The sequence below is a fragment of the Diabrotica undecimpunctata genome, chromosome 7 (genome assembly GCF_040954645.1).
Source record: "Diabrotica undecimpunctata isolate CICGRU chromosome 7, icDiaUnde3, whole genome shotgun sequence".
Lineage (NCBI taxonomy): Eukaryota > Metazoa > Arthropoda > Insecta > Coleoptera > Chrysomelidae > Diabrotica > Diabrotica undecimpunctata.
This window is the reverse complement of record NC_092809.1, coordinates 42,377,902-42,403,856: the sequence shown is the minus strand read 5'-3', so window position 1 is coordinate 42,403,856 and position 25,955 is coordinate 42,377,902. Positions and strand designations below refer to the sequence as shown.

Genomic DNA, 25,955 nt, shown 5'->3' with positions numbered 1-25,955 from the left:
TAAAATCAACATTTGTAGCAGTATCAAAAAAATCGAATTCCTCACAATATAATGATTATCGAATATTAAGCTTGATCTCTCATGTCCTTAAAACTTTTCTCAGAATTATCCATACACGAATTTACAAGAAGTGCGAGTTCCAGATGAGTGACATTCGGATTTCGAAACGAATTGGGAACACGAGAGGCTCTTTTTGCTTTAAATGTGTTAACGCAACGATGCAGAGACATGAATGTATATGTATATGCATGTTTTATTGACTATCGAAAAGCATTTGACTGAGTAAACCATCAAAAGATGATCGAAATTCTGAGAACAACTGGAGTTGACGAACAAGACTTGCGAATTATCTCAGAACTATACTGGCACCAAACGGCAACAATTGAAATAGAGCACACAACATCCGAAGATATACAAATCCGGACGAGGAGTGAGACAGGATTGCGTCTTATCACCGCTACTGTTTAATTTGTATTCAGAGACTATATTCAGAGAAGCATTAGACAAGGTCTATGGCAGAATTAACGGAATCAGCATAGACAACATCAGATATGCTGATGATACCGTCTTAATAGCAAGCAACGCATAAGAACTACAAAATATAATAAATGCGGTAGTTCACTACAGCGAAATGTTCAGTTTACCTACATCTAAACATTTCCAAAACTAAAACTTTAGTATTTTCAAAGACACCAATAAACATACATGTGTATGCCAAGAGTCAAATAATAGAACAGGTAAATTCCATGAAATATTTGGGAGCAAATATCAATAGTCAGTGTAATCCAAAAGAAAAATTCTTTCAAGAATCGAACAAGCAAGGAAAGCAATCATGAGCATGAAAACATTTTTTACAAGATCAGACCTTAGTCTGCAGCTTAGAATCCGAATGATCAGATGTTACGTTTTTTCTCTCTTACTGTATGGTTATGAAAGTTGGACAATGGACTCTGAAATAGAAAAAAGAATAAATGCCTTCGAGATGTATATATACAGACGAATGTTGAGGATTCCATGGGTACAAAGAGTTACTAATGTTGAGGTACTTCGTCGCATGTGTAAACAAAAAGAATTACTAAGAATAATCAAAGAGAGGAAAATGCAATACTTGGGTCATGTGTTGAGAGGCGAAAGATACGAATTGCTTCAAGTTATACTGGAAAGAAAAGTACAGGGCAAAAGATCAGTAGGAAGACGCCAGAACTCGTGGCTGAAAGACCTGAGGAGATGATCCAAATTCCAAAACTACAATTGCCATTTAGATCGCCAACCTTCGAAAACAGATGGCGCCATTAGAAGAAGAATGTCATTTATAAGTTGTTTTTAAAACATACTCAAATGGAGTGTTAGCTGAATTTAAAATCAGCAGAAATGATAAAATGATATGCCCTATTTCAAAAGGTTCTAAAATCTCTTAAAAACATAATATCAAGGAACATAGAGGCATATACTCAGTGTCATTTACAAGTTGTTATTAAAAAACACTCAAAAATGGAGTGTCAGCTGAATTTAAAATCACACAATTTTAAAATCACAAAATGATATATGCTCTATTTAAAAAGGGTCTGAAATCTCTTATAAACATATTTATAATAGCAAATATTTGACAATGCCCTATTGAATGTCATTTGTTTTGCCATTTTTGTAATAAAATAATCCATTTGCAGACACTAGTACATATTGGACTATCCACACCAGATACACACATACTAATGCCCATTTTTATTACAAATTACTTTTACATTCAAAAATTAAATTATTTGATAAAAACCAAAAACCTAAATAAAACAGATAAAAATATACAACTGATGAATGAAAGTCTATATTATAAAGTTTAAGAGATTAATTTAAATATATAAATATAATAAATATAAATAAGGAACAGTTTGGGGGACCGTTTTATTTTTGTTTATATTGTATTTGAGGTTATGTTTCTAACCTGTGAGCCTCGTACAAATAAGCAAACAGCAGCTCCTGCTGCGGTCAGAGACCATGTGAAAAGGGTGCCGAAGAAGGCTTGTGCCACGGGTCCATAACCTTCAAGCATGTCGATTCCTAATTACTGCAATCCACTACACTATAAACGCCACCAAGTAGTCACCAAACCGCTAACACCGACTACCATAAAAGAGGGAAATGTTGAATATATAATTTTTGAAATGTCAACAAGAATTTGCTATCAGACCATGCGCGCCAAGTTGTTATAAAAAGTAATTCATTATAAATAATGGTAGGTAATAAACTTGTTTAACTCTAAGCACAGAAAACAGGAGTAGTATTGACAATTGCTTATATTTTTATGGCCCCCTGAGCCCTTCGCAATCAACGTCTATTTACACGTCAACAACAATGGTTATCAGCTGATCCCTAATAATGTTCGAGTGTAGTTCCATTCAAGGATGATACTCGTTTTGACAGATAGACCGTGTGTAATTCAGTGTACACGTTTTGGAACCAAAGGATTAGGAGTCATTCATGAACGGTGTCGATGTTTTAGGCCAGTCAATAATATTTAAAAAAAAAATCGTTCAAAATTATTTCTTATTTTCCTTTTATTAAAACAGAAATGCCCAAAAATACAGTATTTGACAGACACTGTAACTCTTATCTAACAATTATTGTTTATATACTATTTGTATTCTACATAATATGTAGTATGTATGTATTTTTCTACCTAAAAATTACAGTCAATCGGTCTAATCTAAGTATATTTTTTTCCATTGATTCATTTTCATCGGTGTCACATTCAATTTCAACATTTCCATTCTGACATTTATCCCTAGCTCTTCTACTCCTGTTAAATTTATATTCGAACATTCTATAGGCGCAGAATAAATAATAACAATCAGAATGTCCACTCTCAGATGCCGCCTTTAATAAACCGCCGATAAACGGAAACATAGAATCGAATTGAGAAATTTGTGACAAGCTACGACAGAAGTGTAATTTAAATTTTTAGATATAATTAATTTAGTAAATTTGAAATAATTTAATCTATTTTTTAACTTAAAGTACGAATAAAATAATGCATATTATGTCTATGGTTCATCACCATCACCATCACTGGCTCCATTCTGATCTGTTTCGTGCTTGTTTTCTCCAGTTTTTTATTTTTAAGGTTGTTATATCATTTTCTATTTGTTCTATGTATCTCAGTTTCGGTCTTCCTCTTGTTCTTTTTCCCACTGACATCTGTTTGAATATTTTGTTTGGTATTTAGCCTTCTTCCATTCTTTCTACATGTCCTATCCAACGCAGCCGTCTTATTTTAATGAATGTTATAATATCCAGATCCTGGTATATTTTATATAGTTCAGAGTTGTATCTTCTTCGCCATATTCCGTTTTCTTTTGTGCCTTATGTATGTGTCGCAAGGTTTTTCTTTCGAAGGTGGCTAACAACGTTACCTCTCTTTTAGTGAGTGTCCAGGTTTCTGAGCCATATGTAAGTACCGGTCTTATTAGGGTTTTATATATTTGGCATTTTGTTTTTCTTGCGACATTATCTGATCTTATTAGGTATATAATAAATATTCGCACCTTCACTTCCTCCGTTTATTATCAGAAGTGACTAGGGATCCCAAGTATATAAAGTTTTTTACCCCCTCTATGTTGTATTCTCCTATTGTTATATTTTGTGGCTGCCTTATTTCTGCGTTTTTACTTATCTGCATATATTTTGTTTTGGTCTGATTGATTTAAAGACCACTATTTTGTGCAGCTCGTTCTATTTGGTTGTATGTCTCTATCATTTCTCTTCTTGATCTTGCGATTATGTCAACATCATCTGCAAATGCTAGTATTTGCACGCTTTTATTAATGATTGTTCCTCGTGTATTGATTGTTGTGTCCCTCAGTATTTTCTTGAGTACGATGTTGAACAAGATGCATGATAGAGCGTCTCCCTGGCGTAGTCCCTTTTTCACATCTATTGTTTCCGTTAATTCATTTTGTATCCGGATTCTACTTTCTACTTTTAGAGATTCTTTTATCAGTTCTATTAGTTGTGTTGATATATTAAATTCTTTCATTGCTTTTATTAAGAATTCTCGGTTTATATTGTCATATGCGCTTTCAAAGTCTATGAAGAGATGATGTGTGTCGATGTTATATTCACTTGTTTTTTCGAGGATCTGTCGCAGAACAAATATCTGGTCTATTGTTGACTTCTGTCTACAGAAGCCACTTTGGTATTTGCCAACTATTTTTTCAGCATGTGGTCTAAGTCTTTCATAAATGACGTTGGACATTATTTTGTATGCTTCATTCAGCAGCGTGATTCCACGGTAGTTTCCACATTCTAACTGATTTCCTTTTTTATGTAATGATACAATAATACCACTATTCCACTCCGTTGGTAGCTGTTTAGTCGACCATATCTTTGTTATCAATTCATGTACTGTTTTTTGTAGTGCGTCTCCTCCTTCCTTCAGTAACTCCGATGCTATTTGATCGGATCCCGGTGCTTTATTGTTCTTTAATTTATCTACTGCTGCTCTAATCTTGGCTATTGTTGGTGGAGTCTTTTCTCTGTTGTCTGCTTGGTCTAATGGTATGTGAGGGTTCGTCTGTCTCGGATCTCCTTCAAACTTTTCCGTAAAATGTTCTGTCCATCTACTTAGTATCTCTTGCTGTTCTGTCAATATATAACCTTCCTTATCTCTACACATCGTTGTTCTCGGTTTGAAGTCTTTTCTGCTTTTGTTTAGTCTCTGATAAAATTTTCTTGTCTCTGTTGATTTACTTAGTTCTTGTAGTTCTTTGTTCATATATAACAATCAGAATGCCAACTCTCAGATGCCGCCTTTAATAAACCGCCGATAAGCGGAAACAGAATCGAATTGAGAAATTTGTGACAAACTACGACAGAAGTGTAATTTAAATTTTTAGAGATAATTAATTTAGTAAATTTGAAATAATTTAATCTATTCTTCAACCAAAAGTACGAATAAAATAGTGCATATTATGTCTATGGTTGTTGTAAATAAATTAAACCGGGTTAATTTTTCTATGCACAACAGATAATATTTCACTGAACAGCACTGGTTCCGTTTAAAACATGGCTGATTCCGTCTGCGCCATTTGCGCCTACTTATCTTGACAAGCAGAGTGGGCATTCTGATTGTTTATTATTCTGTGCTATAGGTACAAAGATTTGTTCAAGATAAACGAAGTTTGAATAATAAAAAAATGAAGCTCTATGTGCCAATAAAAAACTTTGTACATAATAATTAGCTTTGAAGCATAATTAACTTTGTACATTGTTAAAACTTAATTTTAGGATATTTTCACGATTCTATTTGATAGAATATCTCTTCTTTTTTCATTTAAGAGTTGTAAAATCCTTCTAATATTATTATTTTCTGTCTTATGACGTTGCAAAAATTGTTAATTTTCGTATATTTGGGATAAACAATAGTATATTGTTTTATTAGGAGTAAAAATGATACTTGTTGTGGCGAGGCTGTACGTTTGACATTAAGCCGAGACACAAAAAGTCATTTTTACTCCGAATAGAACATACATTTTTTTTTAAACGTCGGCGTCGCAAATAATTTTTATGTTACTGTGGTTACTTCTATTGATTGTCACTTTGACAAATAAGAAAAATGCACTACTCATTAAGTTTTGTGAACGTTTGCGCTTATCGCCCAAAAGTACTAGTAATGTCTGATTCCAAAGATCATTTGTATTCCTCCAGATATTTTGTGTACTGCAAAGACTATAACCGAAGAATTGTTGTCTACCAAGTCCAATGCGGTTTACGAAGCTTTTGAGCTTTTGCCTCTTAAAGTTTTGTGCTAGGCGTAAAAGTGCTTCACTATATTTAGGCGTAAAAGTAACATTTTTATATTGTCAATCACGTCACAAAAATAAATACTTTTGTGATGTAATTGTTTAGAAACTCTTCAATAGATCGTTTTAAAATTTTTGTCACATATTTTACACTACAAAAGCCTTTTGACATGAAATAAAGAGGAAAATGCCACTCATCCTCTAAAAATCATACAAACAAGCTAAATTTTGCTAAGAACGTAAATTTATAGACCCCAAAATATATGCCAAAAAGTTTGCGACACCTATCACAGAATACATCGATTTACCAAGAATGTTTACACCTTAGAAGAAAATGTTTTAAACAAGAAATATAGCTGCGATAATTTTGAACAAAAATGTTTATTAGCACTTTTTACTTAGAATGAACCGTTCTCTCAGAAATAACGCCTGAAGCGACCGGCGATTTTGAGTTACGCGCGCGAAATCAATTTTTTAATAAAATTTGTATCAACTCGACGGTAAAAATTCGATATTTTTTTATCAGAGTGTGCTATCGACAATAAAGAAAATGCTTTTTATTGGAGAAGAGTTCAGCTTCCTTATAAAATTGTTTCATTTTGTCGCAAATGAAGTTAGTTTCTATAAAGCTGTTAAATACACAAACTTTGCGCGATTTGTGCCTTTTTTCTCATGAAATTAATCAAATTTATCGCTTCCATTGACCGGTCGCTATGGAATTTCCATTCTATAGAACCTAATTTTCAAAACATAGAACATGAAATTTTGATTTTGGTAACAAATATGAGGCATTTAAAATATGCATAAAAACACTGAATTGAAACTTTCACAATACAAACGATCTCACGTCACGGGGAATGCTTCCACGAAAACGAACGGTGTTGGGTTGAATTATGCAATAGAAAAGAAACAGTTTTAAAAGTTTTATTTGAAGTACTCTATGTTTTCGAAGGTCTCTCTTGAAATTTCGAAACTCATCTGCATAAAGCGACTATATGAAATCATTTAGCAAATGGTAGAAACATTCAGCTTCAATTTCCCATTTCGAACTGCTTCTTTCGATTGCACAAATATGCAGAGTTTCAAAACTACGCAGCTTCAGCTACAAATTCCATCCAATGCCGTCTTCGTGGAAGCATTTCCTGTGGCGTGAGATCGTTTATAATGTGAAAGTTAAATTCAGCTTTTTGAGCATATTGCAAATGCCTCATATTTGTTACCAAAACCCAAAATTAAAATTTATGTTATAAGTAGCTTTTGAAGATTAGGCTCTAATGCCTGTCAAGGAAAGTGATAAATTTTATTGATAGCAACATCACAATATAGGGAGACTTGGACACAAGGCTGAATTATGATAATTATTCAGCTTCAGCCTTTACCTTCCTGTATGACTCTTGTTCTCTCACTGGGACTTTTCAATTATTCTTGAGCTTGATTGATAACTTTTCAGTAATTTCTGTTCATTTTTGGAAGTATGGTATCCAATTTCATAATTTCTGCATGACTGAGCCTGCTTGAACATCCTCTTCGTTGTTTGTTTCTAGTTCATCCTTGTACCACAAGGAGCTACTTAACTCCCGACAAAACACTGCATAACAGGTAAAAACTAATGAATCCTGATACCCAGAGTTAAGCACATTTACCTTCCACTTGATTGTGCTCCCCCAGAGAATTTCTGATCACAACTAACTGACCAGACAAGAGGCCCTACATGACAAAGTTTTATGACTCTCATTGATGAAGCCCTATTTGATATATGGTAATATAATTAAGGTCCATTCCCTCAACTCAGACATATTTTGACAGATTCATAGCTGGAAACCTACAACAAAAAAGTTCCTAGCTCACAGTATTGAACATAAAGTGACAAGTTGTTACAGAAAAGTCAACAGGTGAATGATAGAGAATGACCTAGAGTTGGCAAGTAGCAAAACAGATATAGTAGTACTAAAGGAACCAAGACAGAGACCAACTTCGAGTTTTTATTTAAATGGTAGTATTATAAAACCGAGAAACTGTGCTAAATATCTGGGCATACACCTTGATTCGGTTTTGAGATACACGAAACACCTTATAAATGTAGTTCAGAAGGCTGAACAGAGAATCGCTGCTATGACAAAGATCATGCCAAATATAGGTGGACCAAGTACCTATAAAAGAAAAATGTATCTCCAGGTAGTACAATCCACCCTCCTATATGGGGCACCTGTATGGCTTGACGTGTCGAGTTTCAAAAAATATAAGGAATTATTAACAAGAGCTCAAAGAAAACCCCTCTTGAAAGTAGTAAGTGCGTACCGGACTACATCAACGATAGCCCTACAGGTGATTGTGGGTACGCCCCCCATCCACCTCTTAGCGAAGGAACGTAAGATCATTTACGACAGTGTAAACGGCCACCTAATAGGGGTCAAAGCCGAGGTAAGAGAACAAATGCTAAACAAATGGCAACAAGAATGGGAGACACAGACAGAAAAAGCACAGTGGACGAAGAAACTAATTCCAGACGTGAAACAGTGGTATCAATGTAGGTTTAAAAGAACAAATTACTTTTTTACTCAATTCCTGACCGGACATGGCTCTTTCAGGTCCTACACATATCGCATAAGGAAAACTGAAGATGACTTATGTATAGAATGCGGAGTGTGCGACGACGCAGAACATTGCGTATTCCATTGCAACGCTTTCCAAGATAAACAACAAGATATGAGAGCAAAACTAGGAGAGACAACACCGGAGACTATAATGAATATAGCCATGCAAAGCAAAGATAACTTCAACGTGATAGTAGACCTAATAACAGAGATAATAAAAGAAAAGGAAACGCTCGAGAGAGCGAGACAAGATGGGAGATGAGAGTGACAGAAGACATTATCAAGGATATTTTATCCCTTATTTTACTTATACATCCTGTATCTATACACTTTTATCTTTACACTGCTTCACGAAAACATATATGTTCATCTTATCTGACTTTATCCTAGCTATTTACACTTATGTTTCATTTAATATTAATTTTTTCTATACTTTTTATTGTACACAGTGCTCAATGTTTTACTTATGGAACAAATTAAAAGAATGACTGATAAAAGTTCCATTTTATTTACTATTAATATTGGTTATGAGTACATGTGTTTGGTTGTATAGTAATTTCCACCCACTTCTAGTCTGACAAAAAGTAACTAACTTAGCAAAAAATAATTAATAAATTCACTAGACAGTTCTAACTAGGATTAGCGAACTGACTGTATTAGCTTCAAGCTTATAAAATATTGTAGACTGAGTTCAAAATCTCTTGAACCTGGCACACTCATTTGGTAAGGTAATGAAAACATTTAATTCTCTTCAGTGTGTTCTCATAGCAAAACATAGTGGCACTAGTTTTTTCATTAGTAAAGTAGTTGAAGTATTTATTATTTTTCATCTAACAATTGTGTTTAATACTATATATTAATTCAGTATGAAATTAAATACATAATGTTTTTATGATTGATTTTTTTGCCAGCATGCATATTTCCAAGGTTTTGCATTTGTCTAAAACTAGTGGAATTAACAACTAGCACACCAGTTATTAAAATTTCAGAGTTCGAATACTTTTTATGTTCTTGGGGCGATTCTAATAGAATCTGATATTGCTGTAGAATGTCCTGAATATTATTCAACATGATAATGGATTTCTTCCCATTTCTTTCCAGTTAAATACTATACATGTACTAAATAGACATCTTATTTGGCAGATTTCCAGCTGAATATCCACCTTCTTCATTTTTCCCTTATGTCTTATACATTTTGATATTTTAATGATCTATTTATCCATTATATCATAATTTTTATTTTTTTTTCTGTGTGACTGTGAACTCCATTATAACTACTTCATTTGTACTTTAGGACCTGTTAAATCATTTTTTTTTTCTTCTATGTTCTTAACCAAGCATTATCAACTTTCAAAGTGTTGATTCAGAAATTTTAGTATATAGGAACATAACAAATTATTAATACCTTTGACAATAAATAATTATGTATTTTAAAAGTATATCATTACATTATACTATAACCATGATATCAAAATTACAAATTATCTATTCTAGTTGTTAAAAACTATAAACATTAACAAATTAGATCTAAACACCATTTAGATAAATAAAAATATACATTATTCATCTCCCCTTAGAGCTCTATATTTGCTCAATTCATTAGGAAATGTTCTACTGAGCTCTACCAACATGTTAGCTTTAAATTTCCTATAGGCATCTATCTTTCCTTTAACTTGTTCGTTTTTGGCAAGAGCTTTTTCAATGCAGTCTTTTGTGTATAATTGAGGATTGCGCCCTTGGTCTATGTAGCTAAAATAAAACCAATATAAGAGAAAACATTAGAAAATATTAAATAAATCATACTCAAATACTTCTAATGGGACGTGAACATCCTGTACTTGTGCTTTGAGCTTGTCAACTTCTTGTAGTCCATGGACTAATGCTTGTCTAAAAATGTTTACATTGTTTACTAATTCATTTTACAGCAGAGTGCGATATTTAAAACTGGAATACTAAGACCAAATACTTACAATTTTTGGTTTAATACATTTTGGCTCTGGGGCTGAAAATCACTTACAATAATGTGGATTTGACGAACATTTTCTATAAACATCTCTAACTGTGTTTCCAAATTTTCTAATGACGATGAAGAGGCCATATTTAGTATCTAATTATAAACTATACTAATGAGTACTTATTATTAATGTTTTTAAACCAATACAATAGATAAACTTTAGGACCATAACAATCTTCTGCATATGTCAGTCAACATGTCATCTGTCATTCCGTCATTAGATATATAACATTTTTGGTAATTTTTTTGTAAATTAATTTTTAATTCATTATGTAAGACATCGCCATTACATTTTGGATACTTTTTGTGTGTGAAGACAATATAACAGTTTATAAACTAATTACTTTGAATTTCCAAATTTATCATTGTAAAAAAAATAATTTAACTGTTGGCAGCACTTTTACAGGTTAGAAAAAATTGACTGATATGTCATCTTTTTAGAGGGTTGCCTAAAGGTACCTCTTGTATCTGATCTTGTTGAATTGGAATATTAAAAAATAGTAAATATTAAAGAAAGTATTAATAAATCAATCATGGCAAAGTTCGACTTAACTTCGAAGATGGGTCAGTATTTAGACCGGCATCTTGTTTTTCCCTTATTGGAATTTTTATCCGCAAAAGGAGTAAGTATAGGTTAGGTTTGTTGTTAGGTGTGCTAACATATTTATTTCTTTTTGTAGATTTACAATGAAACGGAACTCTTAAAAGCCAAATTAGATATTCTAAGCAAGACTAATATGATAGATTATGCTATTGATATTAGAAAACAACTTTACCCCGATCAGGAAATACCCGAGGACCTAAAACAGAGGCGTAATCATGTTGTGCAGCAGCTTGCGGAGTTGCAAGAAGAAGTTAAACCTATCCTTAAGATTATGGAATCTGAAGAAGTTATGAAGAATATGGAAAACATGAGAGATTCAAAAACACTTATTACATATTTGTCTAAAGAATTCAAGGTACCTACTAATTTACATATATAAGAACCACAATTCCATGAAAAGGTTGTCATCATTAATTTAACAGTTATTTTAATATAAAATGAATCCTATTTTGGCAGCATAAATAAATTATTGTTATTTTGTTATATTTAATTATATTATTTTGTTAACATTTACATTGCTATGCACAATACCCTGTAAAGGTACTAAAAAACAGATGCAAATGTGTAACTGACTATTCATATCATTTAAACATTTGCTTTGGAAGGTTTTATACTTTTGCAAAAAATTAACAAACTGTTAGTATATTAATAATTTTGAATATAAATTTATTTTTCTTTTCTAGTTTGAAATTGAATTGATTGACAGTCTTCACAAACTAGCCAAATACAGATATGACTGTGGCAATTACACAGTATCTACATCATACCTGTACTTCTGTATGCTGGTATTACCTCCCAATGACAGAAACTATCTTAGTGCCTTGTGGGGAAAATTTGCTTCAGAAATTTTGTACCAAAACTGGGATTCAGCACTGGAAGATCTCAACAAATTGAGGGAATATATTGATTCAAGTCCCAATCAGTTTTCTGGCAACAGTTTGCAGCTTCTACAACAGAGGACTTGGTTGATCCATTGGTCCCTCTTTGTGTTTTTCAATCATGTCATGGGCAGAGAATTGATTATTGAAATGTTCTTGTATAGACCACACTACCTCAATGCCATCCAGACCATGTGTCCTCATATCTTAAGGTATTTAGCTACAGCTGTAATTATTAATCGAGGAAGGAGGTCGGCACTAAAGGATTTGGTAAAAGTTATTCAGCAGGAAAGCTACACTTACAGGTTTGTAAATATTTTTTAGGATTAGAATCCATGGTAGTGTTTACCTGAAAAAACTTAATGTAAAAGACTATGCATTTTTCGGACAATGATTAATTTAGGGCCATCATAATAATATACTAAGGATAGAACCTATGAAAAAACACTTGCGCCCATAGTAGCTAGTAACAATATCCGACTCTTGTTTCTGGAATGTCATTGGTGTACAAAAGAAATTCTTTTGGTACATGTACAATATTATTTATTTTCATTGTTATTTACATTTGAATAAATTTAGATATAATGACATGTAACATTGTAAAATTAAAAAATTATTTTAGTAATATATAAAATATATATTTTACGGGTACATAGTTGCAAATCGCATGTCACTGATGTGACTTTAAGGTGAGAAAATATTACTACAACAAAAGTGTTTTAAAAATATAATTCTTAACTTCTTACATATTCATAATACTTACAAAGGAAACATAATCTTATCTTTTGTTGTCTACTGCGTTTTCGCTTTATTACATGCAGTAAAACCCACCATAGTGTATACAACTCGTATTCAATACTTCCAACAACAATGGACTGCAAAATGTTTAAAAATTAACAAATTTATTGATTTACCAAAAAGAATACATTAAATTATTGACTTCACACATTATGTTACCTGTTATGTAACATTAAAATATCAGGGATAGGACATTGTAGCTATTAATGTGATGTCAGTTCCGTTGTTTATCAGCTACATGTAAAAATATCAATATGTTCCATCCTTAGGATATTATATCGACATTTAGGGCAATGAACATAACACAATATTTTTTTGGCATTGAATGTAAGCATAACATATGTCAATGTTGCCATATGGTCAATTATTTCATACTCTTACATTATATAAAGTTGCATTTATAAAATACATACTTGTATAAGTATAATAAAAACATTAAAAATATATAAAAATTTAATAGTTTTGAACTACCAAAAAAGCGAACAATTTTGAAAAGTAAATAGTAAAATAGGAGAAAGGCTAATGGTTCTTAAATAAAGGTTTATTAAAATTGGTAAAATGAAGATAATAAACTGATAAATAAAAAAGATAAATGAAGATAAACAAAAGAATACACTACTTTAAACTAAACTTAAATTTAATTGAACTAAATATTGTTCTAAAATACATATTAAGAATTCTTGGTCTTTATCTTTCATAAGTTTCCTCCACATAAATTCTTAAAATATAAATTCAAAAATTGTAGCTTCTCATAACAAAACATATATTGTTAAAATCTATCTTTATATTTTAAACATTTGTATACATTATACAAAAAAATAGGCAACACTGTGATGCCTATTGTCGATTTAAACATTTATTCACATGCCCAATAAATATTAATAAACCCCCCCCCCTCCCCCCAACCCTATTAATATAAACATCATCCAAGTCTATGCTCCCACTGCAGACAAAGAGGAGGAAGAAGCAATTGAGTTCTATCAGAACATCAACAGTATCATACAGAAAATTCCTCGGCAGGAAGTTCTCATCATTATGGGCGATTTTAATGCCAAGACTGGAGCTGTAGATAAATCACAGTACATTGGAGCATATGGACTTGAAGTCAGAAACGAGAGAGGAGACCTAGAAAAATTCGCAGAAGACTCAGAACCAGTTGTCACCAACACCTTCTTCCACCTCGCAAGCCGTACACGTGGAAATCCCCTCAAAACAGACCCGGTAGAATTATTAGGAATCAAATAGACTACATTTTAGTAAATAAACAGCTTTACATCTGTCAAGACTTATCCTGGAGAAGACTTGGAGATAAACCACATTCCACTGGTGGGAGTATTTGGAGTCAAACTCAAAACAGTGCATGAAGAACAAATGATCAAACATATTACAGAAATAGAGCGAAATGTAAAGGATAAACACTTAAAGACAGATAGATTAATGAAGAAAAAAGAAAATCCAGAAAGGATAAACACTTAAAGACAGATGAGATCCTGAAACTAATGGACGAGAGAAGAGAAGCCAAAAATGACCCAGACAAATATAAAACCATAAATATATTAATAAGAACGAAAATCAGAGAAGTGAAAGAAAAAGAAGCAAGGGAAAGATGCGAAGAAATTGAGACTCTGCAGTCAAAGTACGATAGTCACAATGTACATAGGAAAGTTAAAGAACTCACAGGGGGACTAAGACGAAGGCAGAAAGGAAATATAACTGATTCTGACGGAAACATCATCTTGGACAAACAGAGTAAAATAAAAATGTGGAAAGAATATCTAGAAAAACTATTTGAAGATCAACGAGATAACACATTTGAGCTAGAAGAAGAGGTAAATGATGGACCAAGAATATTACAGCAGGAAGTTTAGTCTGCAATAACACAGTTAAAGGATGGCAAAGCGGCATGCCCTGATAATATACAAGCAGAACTACTCAAACTAATGGACAATAAATCAATAGCAATAATCCGCAAAGTTATTCAACAACATATACAACTCTGGAGAAATACCAACAGAATGGCTGAAATCTGAGTTTATTGCACTTCCTAAAAACCAGGAGCCAAAAAATAAGCCTCATGAGTCATTTCCTAAAATTGTTCCTAAAGATAATTCATAAGAGAATCTACAAGCTGTGTGATAGTCAAATTTCCTCCAACCAGTTCGGGTGGTTCACAAATGCTGTTGGTACTACAGAGGCTTTGTTCTCAGTACAAGTCTTATTCCAGAGATGCAGAGACGTCAACTGCGACATATACGCATGTCTGGTTGATTACGAGAAAGCGTTTGATCGAGTACAGCACGCCAAGATGATGCAAATACTAAAAGAAGCAGGAATTAACAACCAAGATCTGAAAATAATTAGAAATCTTTACTTTATGTGAAAATCATATGTGGAGTGGGCAAGGCTGTATTTTGTCTCCTCTAATCTTCAATATGTACTATGAAAGAATATTTATCGAAGCTTTGCACGAAACTGAAAAAGGTATTCTACTAAATGGTTACCGGCTAAACATCAGATATGCAGATGAAACCATAGTATTTGCGGAAAACTTAGAAGACCTAGAAGTTCTTATGAACAAAATCACATATTACCGTCAACAATAAGGATTCAATATAAACGTTAAGAAGACAAAGCTTATGATAATTAACAAGAAAAGGATAACACAAGGTCAACTCTATGTCAACTAATCCACTGTAGAAAGAGTGACGCACTACAACTACCTCGGCACCATAATAAATGAAGAATGGACCAACAACCGGGAGATTAGAGCACGCATCAGAAAAGCTAGATCCACATTCAATCGGATGGGGGCCTTCTTCAAGCGTCACAACTTCTCTCTTGATACAAAAGTAAGAATGCTGCGATGCTACGTCTTCTCTGTCCTTTTTTATGGTGTTGAATCGTGGACCTTGAACGAAGGTATGTGCAGAAAACTGGAAGCATTTGAGATGTGGCTATATCGGAGAATGCTTAAGATCCCGTGGGTTGACCGAGTCACAAATGAGGAACGAATAAGAACCGAGAGGTACTGACCACCATCAAATCTCGAAAGTTACAATTCTTCGGACATATTCTGCGAAATGAATTCAGATATGCTCTCCTTCAAGCCATCCTGCAAGGAAAAGATTTGGAAAACGAGATCCAGGAAGGAGAAGAACAGCTTGGTTAAAGAACCTCAGAATCTGGTTCAATACATCTGTGCAGCTTTTCCGCGCTGCTGCAGATAAGATAAAGATTACCATGATGATCGCCAACATTCGTAACGGATAGGCACATCAAGAAGAAGAAATAAAGCTTACGTTATGTTCATTGCCCTAAACTAATCATTGTCCCATTTTTTATTTATTTATTCTGTAAGTTGCTTTTTTTATGACTTTGTTTTGTTAAGCTTTACTGTGTGAGATCTGATCCTTTATCAATTTTACTAGATACCTATGTTCACAGTTTCTATTCATACTTGTATTTCATCGATTATTGTCCGTCTTTATTTGATATCTTATTTGCTACTAATTTTCTTATTATTTCTAATGATTTTTATTTTTTCTTCCTTTGTTACTGTGACAGTGGTTGTCCCTATTGGCCTTAGTCTTTCTTAATGACTCTAGGTTAACAAATGCCTCCAACATAGACATATAATAAATACAAATAGACCAAGTGCTGCAATACAGTCATGTTCCCCCAGTGCAACATAGAAAACTGACGCAAAGCAGTCCCTGCATCTCTTTTTATTTTGCCGGGTTTATCGACCATGTGACCTAAATGACCAATAAGTAGGATCACATGGAGAGTTATTGTGTGATTCATGTCCAAGTAATAATAGGCATGGACCTGCTGCCTTCCTGGGGATAAAGTGGTTTTCCAACCAATTTTTGAAGAGGTCTTCATTTATGTACGCTGATTTGCTACCCATCACCACTTTAGATCCGTTAGGCGTATTATAGAGTCAAATTCGTTTGTATACACCTTCAGTAACAACTGTCACTGTCTCTCCTTGTTCTTTTGATTGCCACACTTGGACTCCTGGTGCCTTTAACCGCTGTAACTTCTTGCGGAGTGTTGTTCAATTTCAAACCTGACTCATCTACATTGTAAATATTTCCGGGTTTGTGTAAGAGATTTTCCTTGGGCTTTTCGAATTACCCATGATGGCTCATGTTTGAGAAATGCATTAAACCGCGTAGCACTCCGCGGTTTTTTTATATTTGGGGGTCCATTGAGCATGTGAAACAACAAAACCAATTTAACATTGTAGTTCCTTTTAGCCCTATTTTTTAAACATTATAACCTATTAATAAATTTTTACCGAAAGATATCACTGCATGTCATCCGCAAATTATAACAAATTACTAATGGTTTGATAAAGCGAAAGCCTTCTTGATATCCAAGAAAACTCTGGCCGTCTTCAGTCCTTTTAATCTTGCTTCATGTACATTGGACGTTACTATTGAAACAGGATGTATTGTTGATGATTTTTCCTTAAATCCAAACTGGTGTGCTGAAATATATTGGTTTAATTCTTCATTATATTCTTCCTTGGATAATTTTCTCAAAAATTTTTCCTATTTCTGGGGAATGGTGGTTGGACAGTAATTTTGGGATAGTCTGTGGTTAATATTAGATTTAGGAATAATTACAACAATTTCATTCAGACAATAGTCATATATGCTCATTATTTCCTTATTATAGTTGCCTAAGGATTTTATGATTGATGGTATCTTTGCCCGGAGCTGTTTTTTCTTTATACAAGGCTTCGTCATATTCATCTTCTGTGATGATCCGAAGGGCATTCGGATTACAATTTGTTCTCCTAAAAATTGTCAAACCAATTATTCTCATAAGGTATCTCTATCAAAATTATTGTCTATATAAATTGTACTATATAAATTAATAACATAAATAATAACTATATTAATTAAAACAAACTTTTTTTTGCTTACAAACAGTTAAAAAATACTCACAAAAAGTAATTCTAAACTATTGAGGAGTAATCTTGTCTAGTATATTGACAGAGTTATTGTGAATATGGAGTATTAAGGAACATGTTTATAGGCTATATCCCCATCTGTTTGAAAGGAGAGGTATTCAATCAGTGCTTCTTGTTTTCACATATCTTTGTTCAAACAATGTCTCTTAGTGATAGCTTGTGTTACCAAGCTAGTGATAGCTTGAATGGACAGTAAAGGTGGGCACTTCCGATGTTGGAATGGAGACCAATAACTGTTAGAAACAGTCGATGACCACCTGACCACCACCAATGCGTTTTTGTTGTGGAAGGGCCACCTGGGCGGGAGTTAACGTTTTCTCGGCCATCTTTAAAACGCTTAAAAATACTAGCACTCGATAAGTATTCATCGATACATTTCTTTCAATAAATTATAAGTTTCAGTAGCTGTTTTCCCAAGTTTCACATAAAATTCAATTTCAATTCGTTGCTGTATTGTCATAGTTATCATTTTTTTTCTACAAAATAGAACAACAGCTCTAATAAAAACGAATGCTACGACTATAACGATTTATTTACAGAATCTAGAGTTGCTGCATTCGAAAGAGAAGGCAACAATATACTTATAATGTTCAAAGATCACTTCAATATATTAAAGCGACGCCTTAATGGTCTATTTTCTTTTGTTTCAGGGACCCCATTACGGAATTTTTGGAACATCTTTACGTCAACTTCGATTTCGATGGAGCCCGTCAAAAATTACACGAATGTCAAACAGTTTTACTAAACGACTTCTTCCTAATTTCTTGTTTAGACGAATTCGTAGAAAATGCAAGACTTATGATCTTCGAAACATTCTGCAGAATTCATCAATGCATCAGTATAGGTATGTTAGCTGAAAAGCTCAACATGAATCCAGACGAAGCTGAATGCTGGATCGTGAATTTGATTAGAAACGCACGATTAGACGCTAAGATCGATTCTAAATTGGGGCATGTGGTTATGGGTGCCCAGCCTTTATCGCCATACCAGCAACTTATCGAAAAAATTGATTCCCTTTCGGTCAGGTCAGAAACTCTGTGTGCTCTTATTGATAGAAAGCTCAGAGCGAGGACTGACGTAAGTTTCTAAAGGTATGTTAACGAAATGATACAAGAATTTGTCATTTTTGTTACAGATACGTTGGGGAAATCCAGATTTTTAAATAACAGTTATTTTGTAATAATTTTATTGGATATAAATAAAAGATCTTTCCAGTACGTCTCTATTTATTGTTAAATGTGCAAGATATAACGCTGCCTAGTGTTTCTCTAGACAACTTATTTTGTAGATTTCCGAACTGATTTATTGGTAAATAAAAGTTTCTAGTTCTTTTTTATTGAAGTAATAATAAAAAAATATATATCCTTTATTTTGTGTGCTGACCGTCCATGGATGAGTGCAGTAAAAACTGCAAACAATATATAAACATTGATGAGGGATTTGGTTTCGGTATTAAAAATTACATACATCATGCTCTACGCTAAACTTATAGTGAATTTTGGTCTATTCTAGAATTCGTCTCCAGTGCCTGAACTGCATCACTCAAATCCTTCCCACGTTCTGCTACCATCCATTGCTAGGTCTCTCGGCCCATATAAAGTTTTCCTTCCATTTGTCCAAGAAACGCCAATCTTCTTGACTTTATCCTCTCCTATACTCGGTTCGCTATTCCCAATCCGAACTGTCTAGTGCATTTAGTAATTATTTTTTTGCGAAGTTAGTTACTTTTTGACAGACTAGAAGTGACTGGAAATTATTATACAACCAAGCACACATACTCATAGCCAATATTAATAGTAAACAAACTAAATAGTAAATAAAATAGAACTTGCGAATTACCGACAATCAATATTTATTGATCGGCACCATATAATAAATAGTTATGTTAAATTATAACAACTAAAATATATACTACCCAAAATTTGACCCACTATTTAGAATAATTCTTCTTTTTGTAAAGAAAGAAGTCTGTAATAGTAGGATACTTGAGCTATTAATACTGAGAAGTAGGAATTGTTGGGTTATAGGTTTCCGACAATAAATCTGTCAAAATATGCCCGAGCTAAGCGAATGGAGTATATCAAGTCTTAACATTGCTCAATTCTCCAACATGTATGCCGCGTCGTTTCGTGTATCCTTAAATTATTCTTAAAAAAAGATTGAAGAGGAAAATCTGGTCTTTAGTTGTATGAGCGGAGCAAATTTTTAATTAACACCTTCGCTGTGTTCACGAAAAATATAACCATTATATTATTTGCCTACCAGTCTAAATGGTTGGTAGATTTTTATTTTATACGCACCAGTCGAAATAGACTGGTAGTTCTTAAGAAATGTGACTGCCCTCTTTATACGGTAAGAAATGTATGGTAAAACAAAAACTAAAATTCTTTCTTAAATTTTTTTTTTTTTAAGAACTGCGTATAATATTTTCAAATAAAATAAAAATGAAACTTTATTGTAAAAAATATTGATATACAACATTAATAAATAATATACAACAATTAATGATAATATTAATACATATAAATATTAAAATCTATGTATTGTGTTTAACATTAAAACATGATAAGCATAAAGCAGTTACATTTCTATCGGCATCTTTACTTTTCATTGTTTCTCTCAGCTTTTTATAGCATTCCGTACAATTTCACGTTTTTTAGTACCTCCACCTTTGGGTTTGGTCGCTAGATGTTTTGTCTTAAAAGAAGACTGAACGGTTGTTTGTTCTGCAGATTTTGACTTATTGGCAAGTTGAAATGCGACTTCTTGGCTATATTTTAAAGGCCACTTAGTATTTGAATTTATCTTATTGTAAATTATCCAGTCGTTCACTAACGCTGCCCCAAAAATTAATTCCAAAGCAACTTTTTTACTACTTCAATGTCCACAATTTACCACTTAAGCGGGAAAATATGCTGACATTTGATCACTATAATCAACCCTTTTTTTTCGGTCTGTCTGATGTGCTCCCCTTTACTTGTTATCATTAAAAAAGGTTGCTTATCTTGACATTTAATAATTTTTATTCCTTTTTTGTTGCACATACCTACTACTTTATTAGATTTAATTTTGTTTGTAATAAATGTTTTAGGGAGGCCTTTGCGGATGCTTCTTAAAGTTCTTCTTTCTAATAGCTCTTCTACTAATGGTAAGCTAGAGTAAAAATTATCAGCAGTGTTCAATGTTTTTCCTGTATCTAGTACGGTATCCATAATTGACATAACAACATTAAGTGAATGTCCCTTAGTTGCAATGAAATCTCCTTTACCACAGTATACCTTAATTATTTTGATGCATCTTCAAGCGTCCTCTCCAAGGAACCATACTTTCGTCAATAACGATGTACCTCCCTGGTGTCAATATTTCTTGAAATCTGTTATTTAAAATATCTAATAAAGGTCGAATTCGATACAATTTGTCTACGGTATTCTACAGTTCATCTTTATCATTAAAATGCAAATATTTTAAGATCAATAAAAATTTGTCATTTGTTATAATGCTATAATGGTAGAGGATCTTTAGACCAGTATTGTTGTAAAGTACGATTTTTAAGGTACATTTGTTATTCCTGTATAAAAATGATAATCGCTAAAAAGCTCTCCATTTCTTGTTGATTTACTGGCATCAAAAATCTTTGTCTAGACTTAGGTTTTAGTGGATAGATACTTAACTGTTGGGAGGCGTATCGGTTGGTTTCTGTAACCAAAAGATCAGTGACCGTCATTTATAGACGTTGAATAGACTTCGATAGGACTAATGGAGTCGATCTGAAACTTAATCACTGAATTTACTGAATCTTCATTTACAACAATATTTATATGATTATTCATATTTAATGGTTTTCATTCATCGAGCGGCTATGTCGCCGAAAATTTCAGTTGAAGAACTAAAACTTTGGTCTCCTACAAATTTCACCAAAATAAAAATAAGAGAAAAATTACTAACTTGCATTTTCAAGGCGCTCACTGTCACTGCAAGAACTGATTTCATATTCGTTGTTTCCATCTGAACTAGTTGAAGGGTCAGAAGGATCGCAGTCCGAATTCTGGTTTAAAGTTTCTCCCTCTGAATCGCTCAAAGTATTTATTATCGATACTTTGTATACATTTAGATTCTACACCCGAACTACTAATATTATTTCAAACACTATTGCTTAACTAAGACAACTGGGAATCACAAACTAGATTTTCCTATACCAGATAAATTCGACTGGGAATTCCATATCAGAAAATAAATAACTTGAATGTGTTATTAGTGGAATATGTCTGGTAGTAAATAATTATCATTCTACATAATGACGGTATTCAGTCAACAAACAGCTGGATAAATTACTCGGCAAGGGAATCTAAAATTGCATTGTTTCGCAAGTTTTAGGAAACAGTGGTAAAAATTTGAATTCGGTTTCGCTAGGTAGAAATCGTTTGATTTCTCTTTTTGTTTTTAGATGGCGTAGTTACGTCCGTATATAGTTATTTTGATAACTATTGTCTAGGACGGGAGAGATTTTTGTTTTGGTTCAGAGCAGTGGCTATACCGTTCTGACGAGACCTAAAGAGGTCGAAATACGTATAAGCGGTTGTCGCTGCCCTGTATCAAAACAAAAATCTAATACCTACATACTCTACCTACTCTAATACAGAAGTACCTAAATAAAAAGTTTAACGACTTTGGTATTATTTCGCAAGTAACGAGTGGAGGAATTCTGCACTTTGCTGTTAAGATATTATTTGCTTGAAATCAAGAAAAGTCTGAAAGGGACAATATTTGACAAATAACAAACAGCTCGAAGTGAGCTCTTCGCTGTTCATTTATCAATTGTTTTAAATAATAAAAGTCTGAAAAGACTTAAAATTATTTCACAAATTATCGAACGGTCCAATGGTGCCACTATATCACCAACGGTTAGGAATAAATAAAGGTCTGAAAGGATTGAGAATTATTTCTCGAATTAGTGAACGAGCTGAAGACACTTTGCTGTCAAATCATTCCGAATATTCGTCCGAAATAAATAAAAATCTGAAGGGACTTATAATTATCTAGCAAATCGTAAAACAATCAAGGTTTAACATTTTGCTGATATTCCTACGCATTGAGGAAGATAATATCGATTGCACTTCGAGACGGAGGAACCGACATCTCTGTTTAACAATCGAGGTGCCTTTTGAGCACAGAGGAGTCATGAACCTTTTTTATGTAAGATATGTAGGTATATTAAAATGTAAGAAATTTCGAACTGCTAAAGTACTCTATATTACCAGTAACACCCCGTTGACAGCAGAGCCCGCGGTCAGCCTCCGGTTAGTGACAGTCCGAACTATACCAAATTCTTAAATAATAAGAAGATGGAACCGAAGAGTCTTCATTCCGCTTCTCGAGTGGCGGCTGGTAACCATCCAGGAATCCAAGATACTGTAGAGGATGAAGCGATCGTACGACACTTTTTCAGCTGGTGGCGCAGCGGTGTTAACCGGAGTGAGAAAAATAACCACACGAAAGTAGATAGCAGTGTTTCACTTGTAAGATATAGGACTTTGCCTCAATGATAAAACACCAAATACAGTAAAGTAAGCCCACTAGCTGCAGTAAGTCCAGTTATAACAACAAATGGATACCGAAAAAAAAATGATCTGAGGGAGGGACAAATTATTCACGAAGCAAACCAGATACATAGAGGACCAGCAAGACACGCTACTCGCTGAAAAATTGATACTGTGCAAAGTGCAATGTTGAATAAGAAACACGTTTTCCAATCAAAGAAGCAGAAACACGTGACATCTCTTATCATTGTTGATGCAGTTAAATTTAAACAATTTTTAGAATAGGTATAATTTTATTGTAACGTCTATGATCTTTCGATTCACGTCAAAATTATGGCGTTGACCAGTGAGAACGTTTTATCTTGGTCGTGTGTTCTGTCATCTCTCTTTATGTGGTGAGCATCCTTTCCGTGCGGTTTCTAACCTCACCTTTCATTTATTTCTGGTGTTACAAGTTACAAGATGGTGGAAGTGATAATTTAATAGATTAATAAGCAACATTTAATATATGATTAGATACGAGAATGCGCGTCATAACTAGTTCTTAGTTTTTGTTTCTACTAACATATCCAGTAAAAGTTATTTGCTACATTTACGAACGGTAGTAGGAAGTAAGAATTATCCTAGTTTTCCTTACAGATCCTGTAGTAAGCTCTCCGATTGTTTATTAACAAATATATTTTTTACTTATTCCTTAAAATGTCTTCACTGCTTTGTAAAAACTATGTTGTCCGAGTATACCAAGAGGTAATAGATGACGTTATAGCTGGGGTGAGAGAACACTTTCTTGAAGACGGTGTAGATGAACTAGTTCTTCAAGAGTTAAAACAAACATGGGAAACGAAACTTATGAGTACCAAAGCTGTACAGGAAGAACCGGAGAAGAAGAAAATTGAACACCCTGCCAGCAATGGATATCCAAAAGTAGTCAATAATCCAATGCCACAAACTACCAACCAACAGACTGTACAACAACCAACCCAGCAATTGCAACCGGCTATTCAGCACCTTGATAAACTAGTAAGTCTGATTAATATTTTATTATTTTTTAGTATTAGTTCCAGACTGATTATTTATTTGTAATATATTCATAATAAGATTAATTCTGGGACAATACAAGATTATTTCAAAATATGTGTTAATGATGTATTGCAAAAAAATCTGTTTAATATAATGCTATTCTTATGTATTCAGTAAGTAATTACATTCAATCAATGCAGTAACTGCAGTGATTACAGTAACATTCAACAGATTGTAAAATTGCTTTAGGTCATGTTGAGGTTATAGATGTTAAAACCCACTTTAGTGAGTTGATCTGTATATTAAAAGTATTTCATAACTAATTTTATTTCAAATATTAAGAATGACAGTTGAAAGGTATATAGGTTCTTTTATATATGTTAAAATTATGCCAGATCATCTAGGTCATCTCCTTATTAATTTCCTTATAGCAGCTGTAGGAATTACCACAAGTAACTCTTCATATTGGATTATTTTTATAACTTTATCTATAGTTTATATTAGGTCTCTCTATAGGCAATATAATTCATATTTTCATGGGAATTTTTGGAATAAAGGATACCAGTTTATACTCTGTCTGTCTATATAACAAGCCAAGCTGTTGAGAACGGCGACGAATTGATTCTTCATTATTTTCGAGTACACTATCCGTTACCGCCGCTATATTTTCTTCAGTACGTGCTGAATGTGGTCTATCTGGTCGCGTGTTATCCAATAATAAAAACTGGGTTTCAAACTTACTAATCGTAAAGCGAATTGTATGTTCGGTAGACCGATTATGTGGACCATAAATTGCTCAAAGCACGAAACACATTCCTCACAGAACTCCCATTTTTGGGAGTTACAACTTAAAAATGTCTAGACGCTGTGCTGGGCTAAGTCTTTCCATCATGAAATGTCAAACAATACTGAACAAAAGCGAAATGTTAGTTTGACAGCATTCATGCACGATCTCCAATCAAATCCCCACCAAAAAAAGTACCTCTAAATGAATCACCCTTTATATTGAACCAGTGGTTGTGATTTGTGACATATGTATTACTTTTTCCAGAGCCAGATTGAACAGTATACAGGAGAGAGGGTCTCCCTGTAGCAGTCCGTTATTTGTTTTAAGTAATTATGTGATGAGTATCATGCCATATTCCAGTGTTTTTTCCAAAATTTGTTTCAGGGTTGCAATGTGATGAATCGTCGATTTACCACCTCTGAAACCAGCCTGGTATTTTCCTACTATCCATTCTGCATATGGTGCCATACGATGACATAATGTGGAAATATTTTATATGCTGCATTTAGAAGCGCGATTCCTCTGTGGTTAGAGCATTCAAAGATATCTCCTTTTTTGTGTATGGTGCAAAGTATTCCAATATTCCAATCATTGGGGAGGGATTTCATTGTCCATATTTCTTTTATAAGCTGCCCGCTTATATACAGCATTATCTAAATCAGCGTTTGAAGCAAGTTTCATAATTTTACGACTTGTGGATCTGTCAGAAGAATCAAGTAGGGACATAAAGTTACTTATGCTCGTCTTTTGTCGGGAGCCAGGAGTTCTGATAAGCAGTCGTTCAGTTGATTGACATTCAGATAATCAGCACTCTACTGTATGACAGATTCTATTATATTTTGTATATTGATCTTAAAACGATCTCGTTGAGCTTCATGAAGAAGGATGAGGAGAGTGTTTTTAAATGTTATAATAACATATAAAGGCTATTTCAGTTATATTTT

The 25,955-nt window shown here is 33.4% G+C and overlaps 4 protein-coding genes across 5 annotated transcripts in view; 2 read left to right on the top strand and 2 right to left on the bottom strand.

Moving 5' to 3' along the window:
* The window catches only part of Zip48C (Zinc/iron regulated transporter-related protein 48C), a 252,599-nt gene extending 250,087 nt beyond the window's left edge, over positions 1-2,512 (bottom strand). For both annotated transcript variants that reach the window (XM_072537193.1, XM_072537194.1), the window contains exon 1: positions 1,940-2,512. In XM_072537193.1, coding sequence (XP_072393294.1) covers positions 1,940-2,047 — 108 coding nt within the window. In that variant the 5' untranslated portion in view covers positions 2,048-2,512. The remainder of the gene's footprint in view (positions 1-1,939) is intronic.
* A 7,283-nt stretch (positions 2,513-9,795) lies between these two features.
* Positions 9,796-10,612, bottom strand: MED10 (mediator complex subunit 10). Its single transcript, XM_072537188.1, has 3 exons — positions 10,360-10,612; positions 10,193-10,276; positions 9,796-10,138 (listed from the first exon to the last, which is right to left on the bottom strand). Exons 1-3 carry the CDS (start codon positions 10,485-10,487, stop codon positions 9,949-9,951), a joined length of 402 nt encoding a protein of 133 aa, XP_072393289.1. The 5' UTR covers positions 10,488-10,612; the 3' UTR covers positions 9,796-9,948.
* Positions 10,613-10,827: 215 nt separating this feature from the next.
* On the top strand, positions 10,828-18,884 carry eIF3e (eukaryotic translation initiation factor 3 subunit e). Its single transcript, XM_072537186.1, has 5 exons — positions 10,828-11,026; positions 11,084-11,362; positions 11,691-12,190; positions 18,318-18,744; positions 18,803-18,884. The coding sequence occupies exons 1-5, from the start codon at positions 10,937-10,939 to the stop codon at positions 18,827-18,829; spliced, it is 1,323 nt and encodes a 440-aa protein (XP_072393287.1). The 5' UTR covers positions 10,828-10,936; the 3' UTR covers positions 18,830-18,884.
* A 4,635-nt stretch (positions 18,885-23,519) lies between these two features.
* Positions 23,520-25,955, top strand: part of LOC140445266 (transcription initiation factor IIA subunit 1-like) — a 29,329-nt gene continuing 26,893 nt past the window's right edge. Inside the window, exon 1 of the mRNA XM_072537187.1 lies at positions 23,520-24,224. Within this exon, the coding sequence (XP_072393288.1) occupies positions 23,904-24,224 (321 nt within the window). The 5' untranslated portion in view covers positions 23,520-23,903. The remainder of the gene's footprint in view (positions 24,225-25,955) is intronic.

Excerpts from the sequence above, each read along its gene's own strand:
- MED10 (XM_072537188.1), bottom strand. The coding sequence starts at position 10,487 with ATGGCCTCTTCATCGTCATTAGAAAATTTGGAAACACAGTTAGAGATG. Across the intron at positions 10,277-10,359 it reads AATGTATTAAACCAAAAATT|ACAAGCATTAGTCCATGGAC; the intron begins GTAAGTATTTGG and ends AAACATTTTTAG. Across the intron at positions 10,139-10,192 it reads GTCCCATTAGAAGTATTTGA|CTACATAGACCAAGGGCGCA; the intron begins GTATGATTTATT and ends GTTTTATTTTAG.
- eIF3e (XM_072537186.1), top strand. The coding sequence starts at position 10,937 with ATGGCAAAGTTCGACTTAACTTCGAAGATGGGTCAGTATTTAGACCGG. Across the intron at positions 12,191-18,317 it reads CAGGAAAGCTACACTTACAG|GGACCCCATTACGGAATTTT; the intron begins GTTTGTAAATAT and ends CTTTTGTTTCAG. Across the intron at positions 18,745-18,802 it reads AGCTCAGAGCGAGGACTGAC|ATACGTTGGGGAAATCCAGA; the intron begins GTAAGTTTCTAA and ends TTTTTGTTACAG.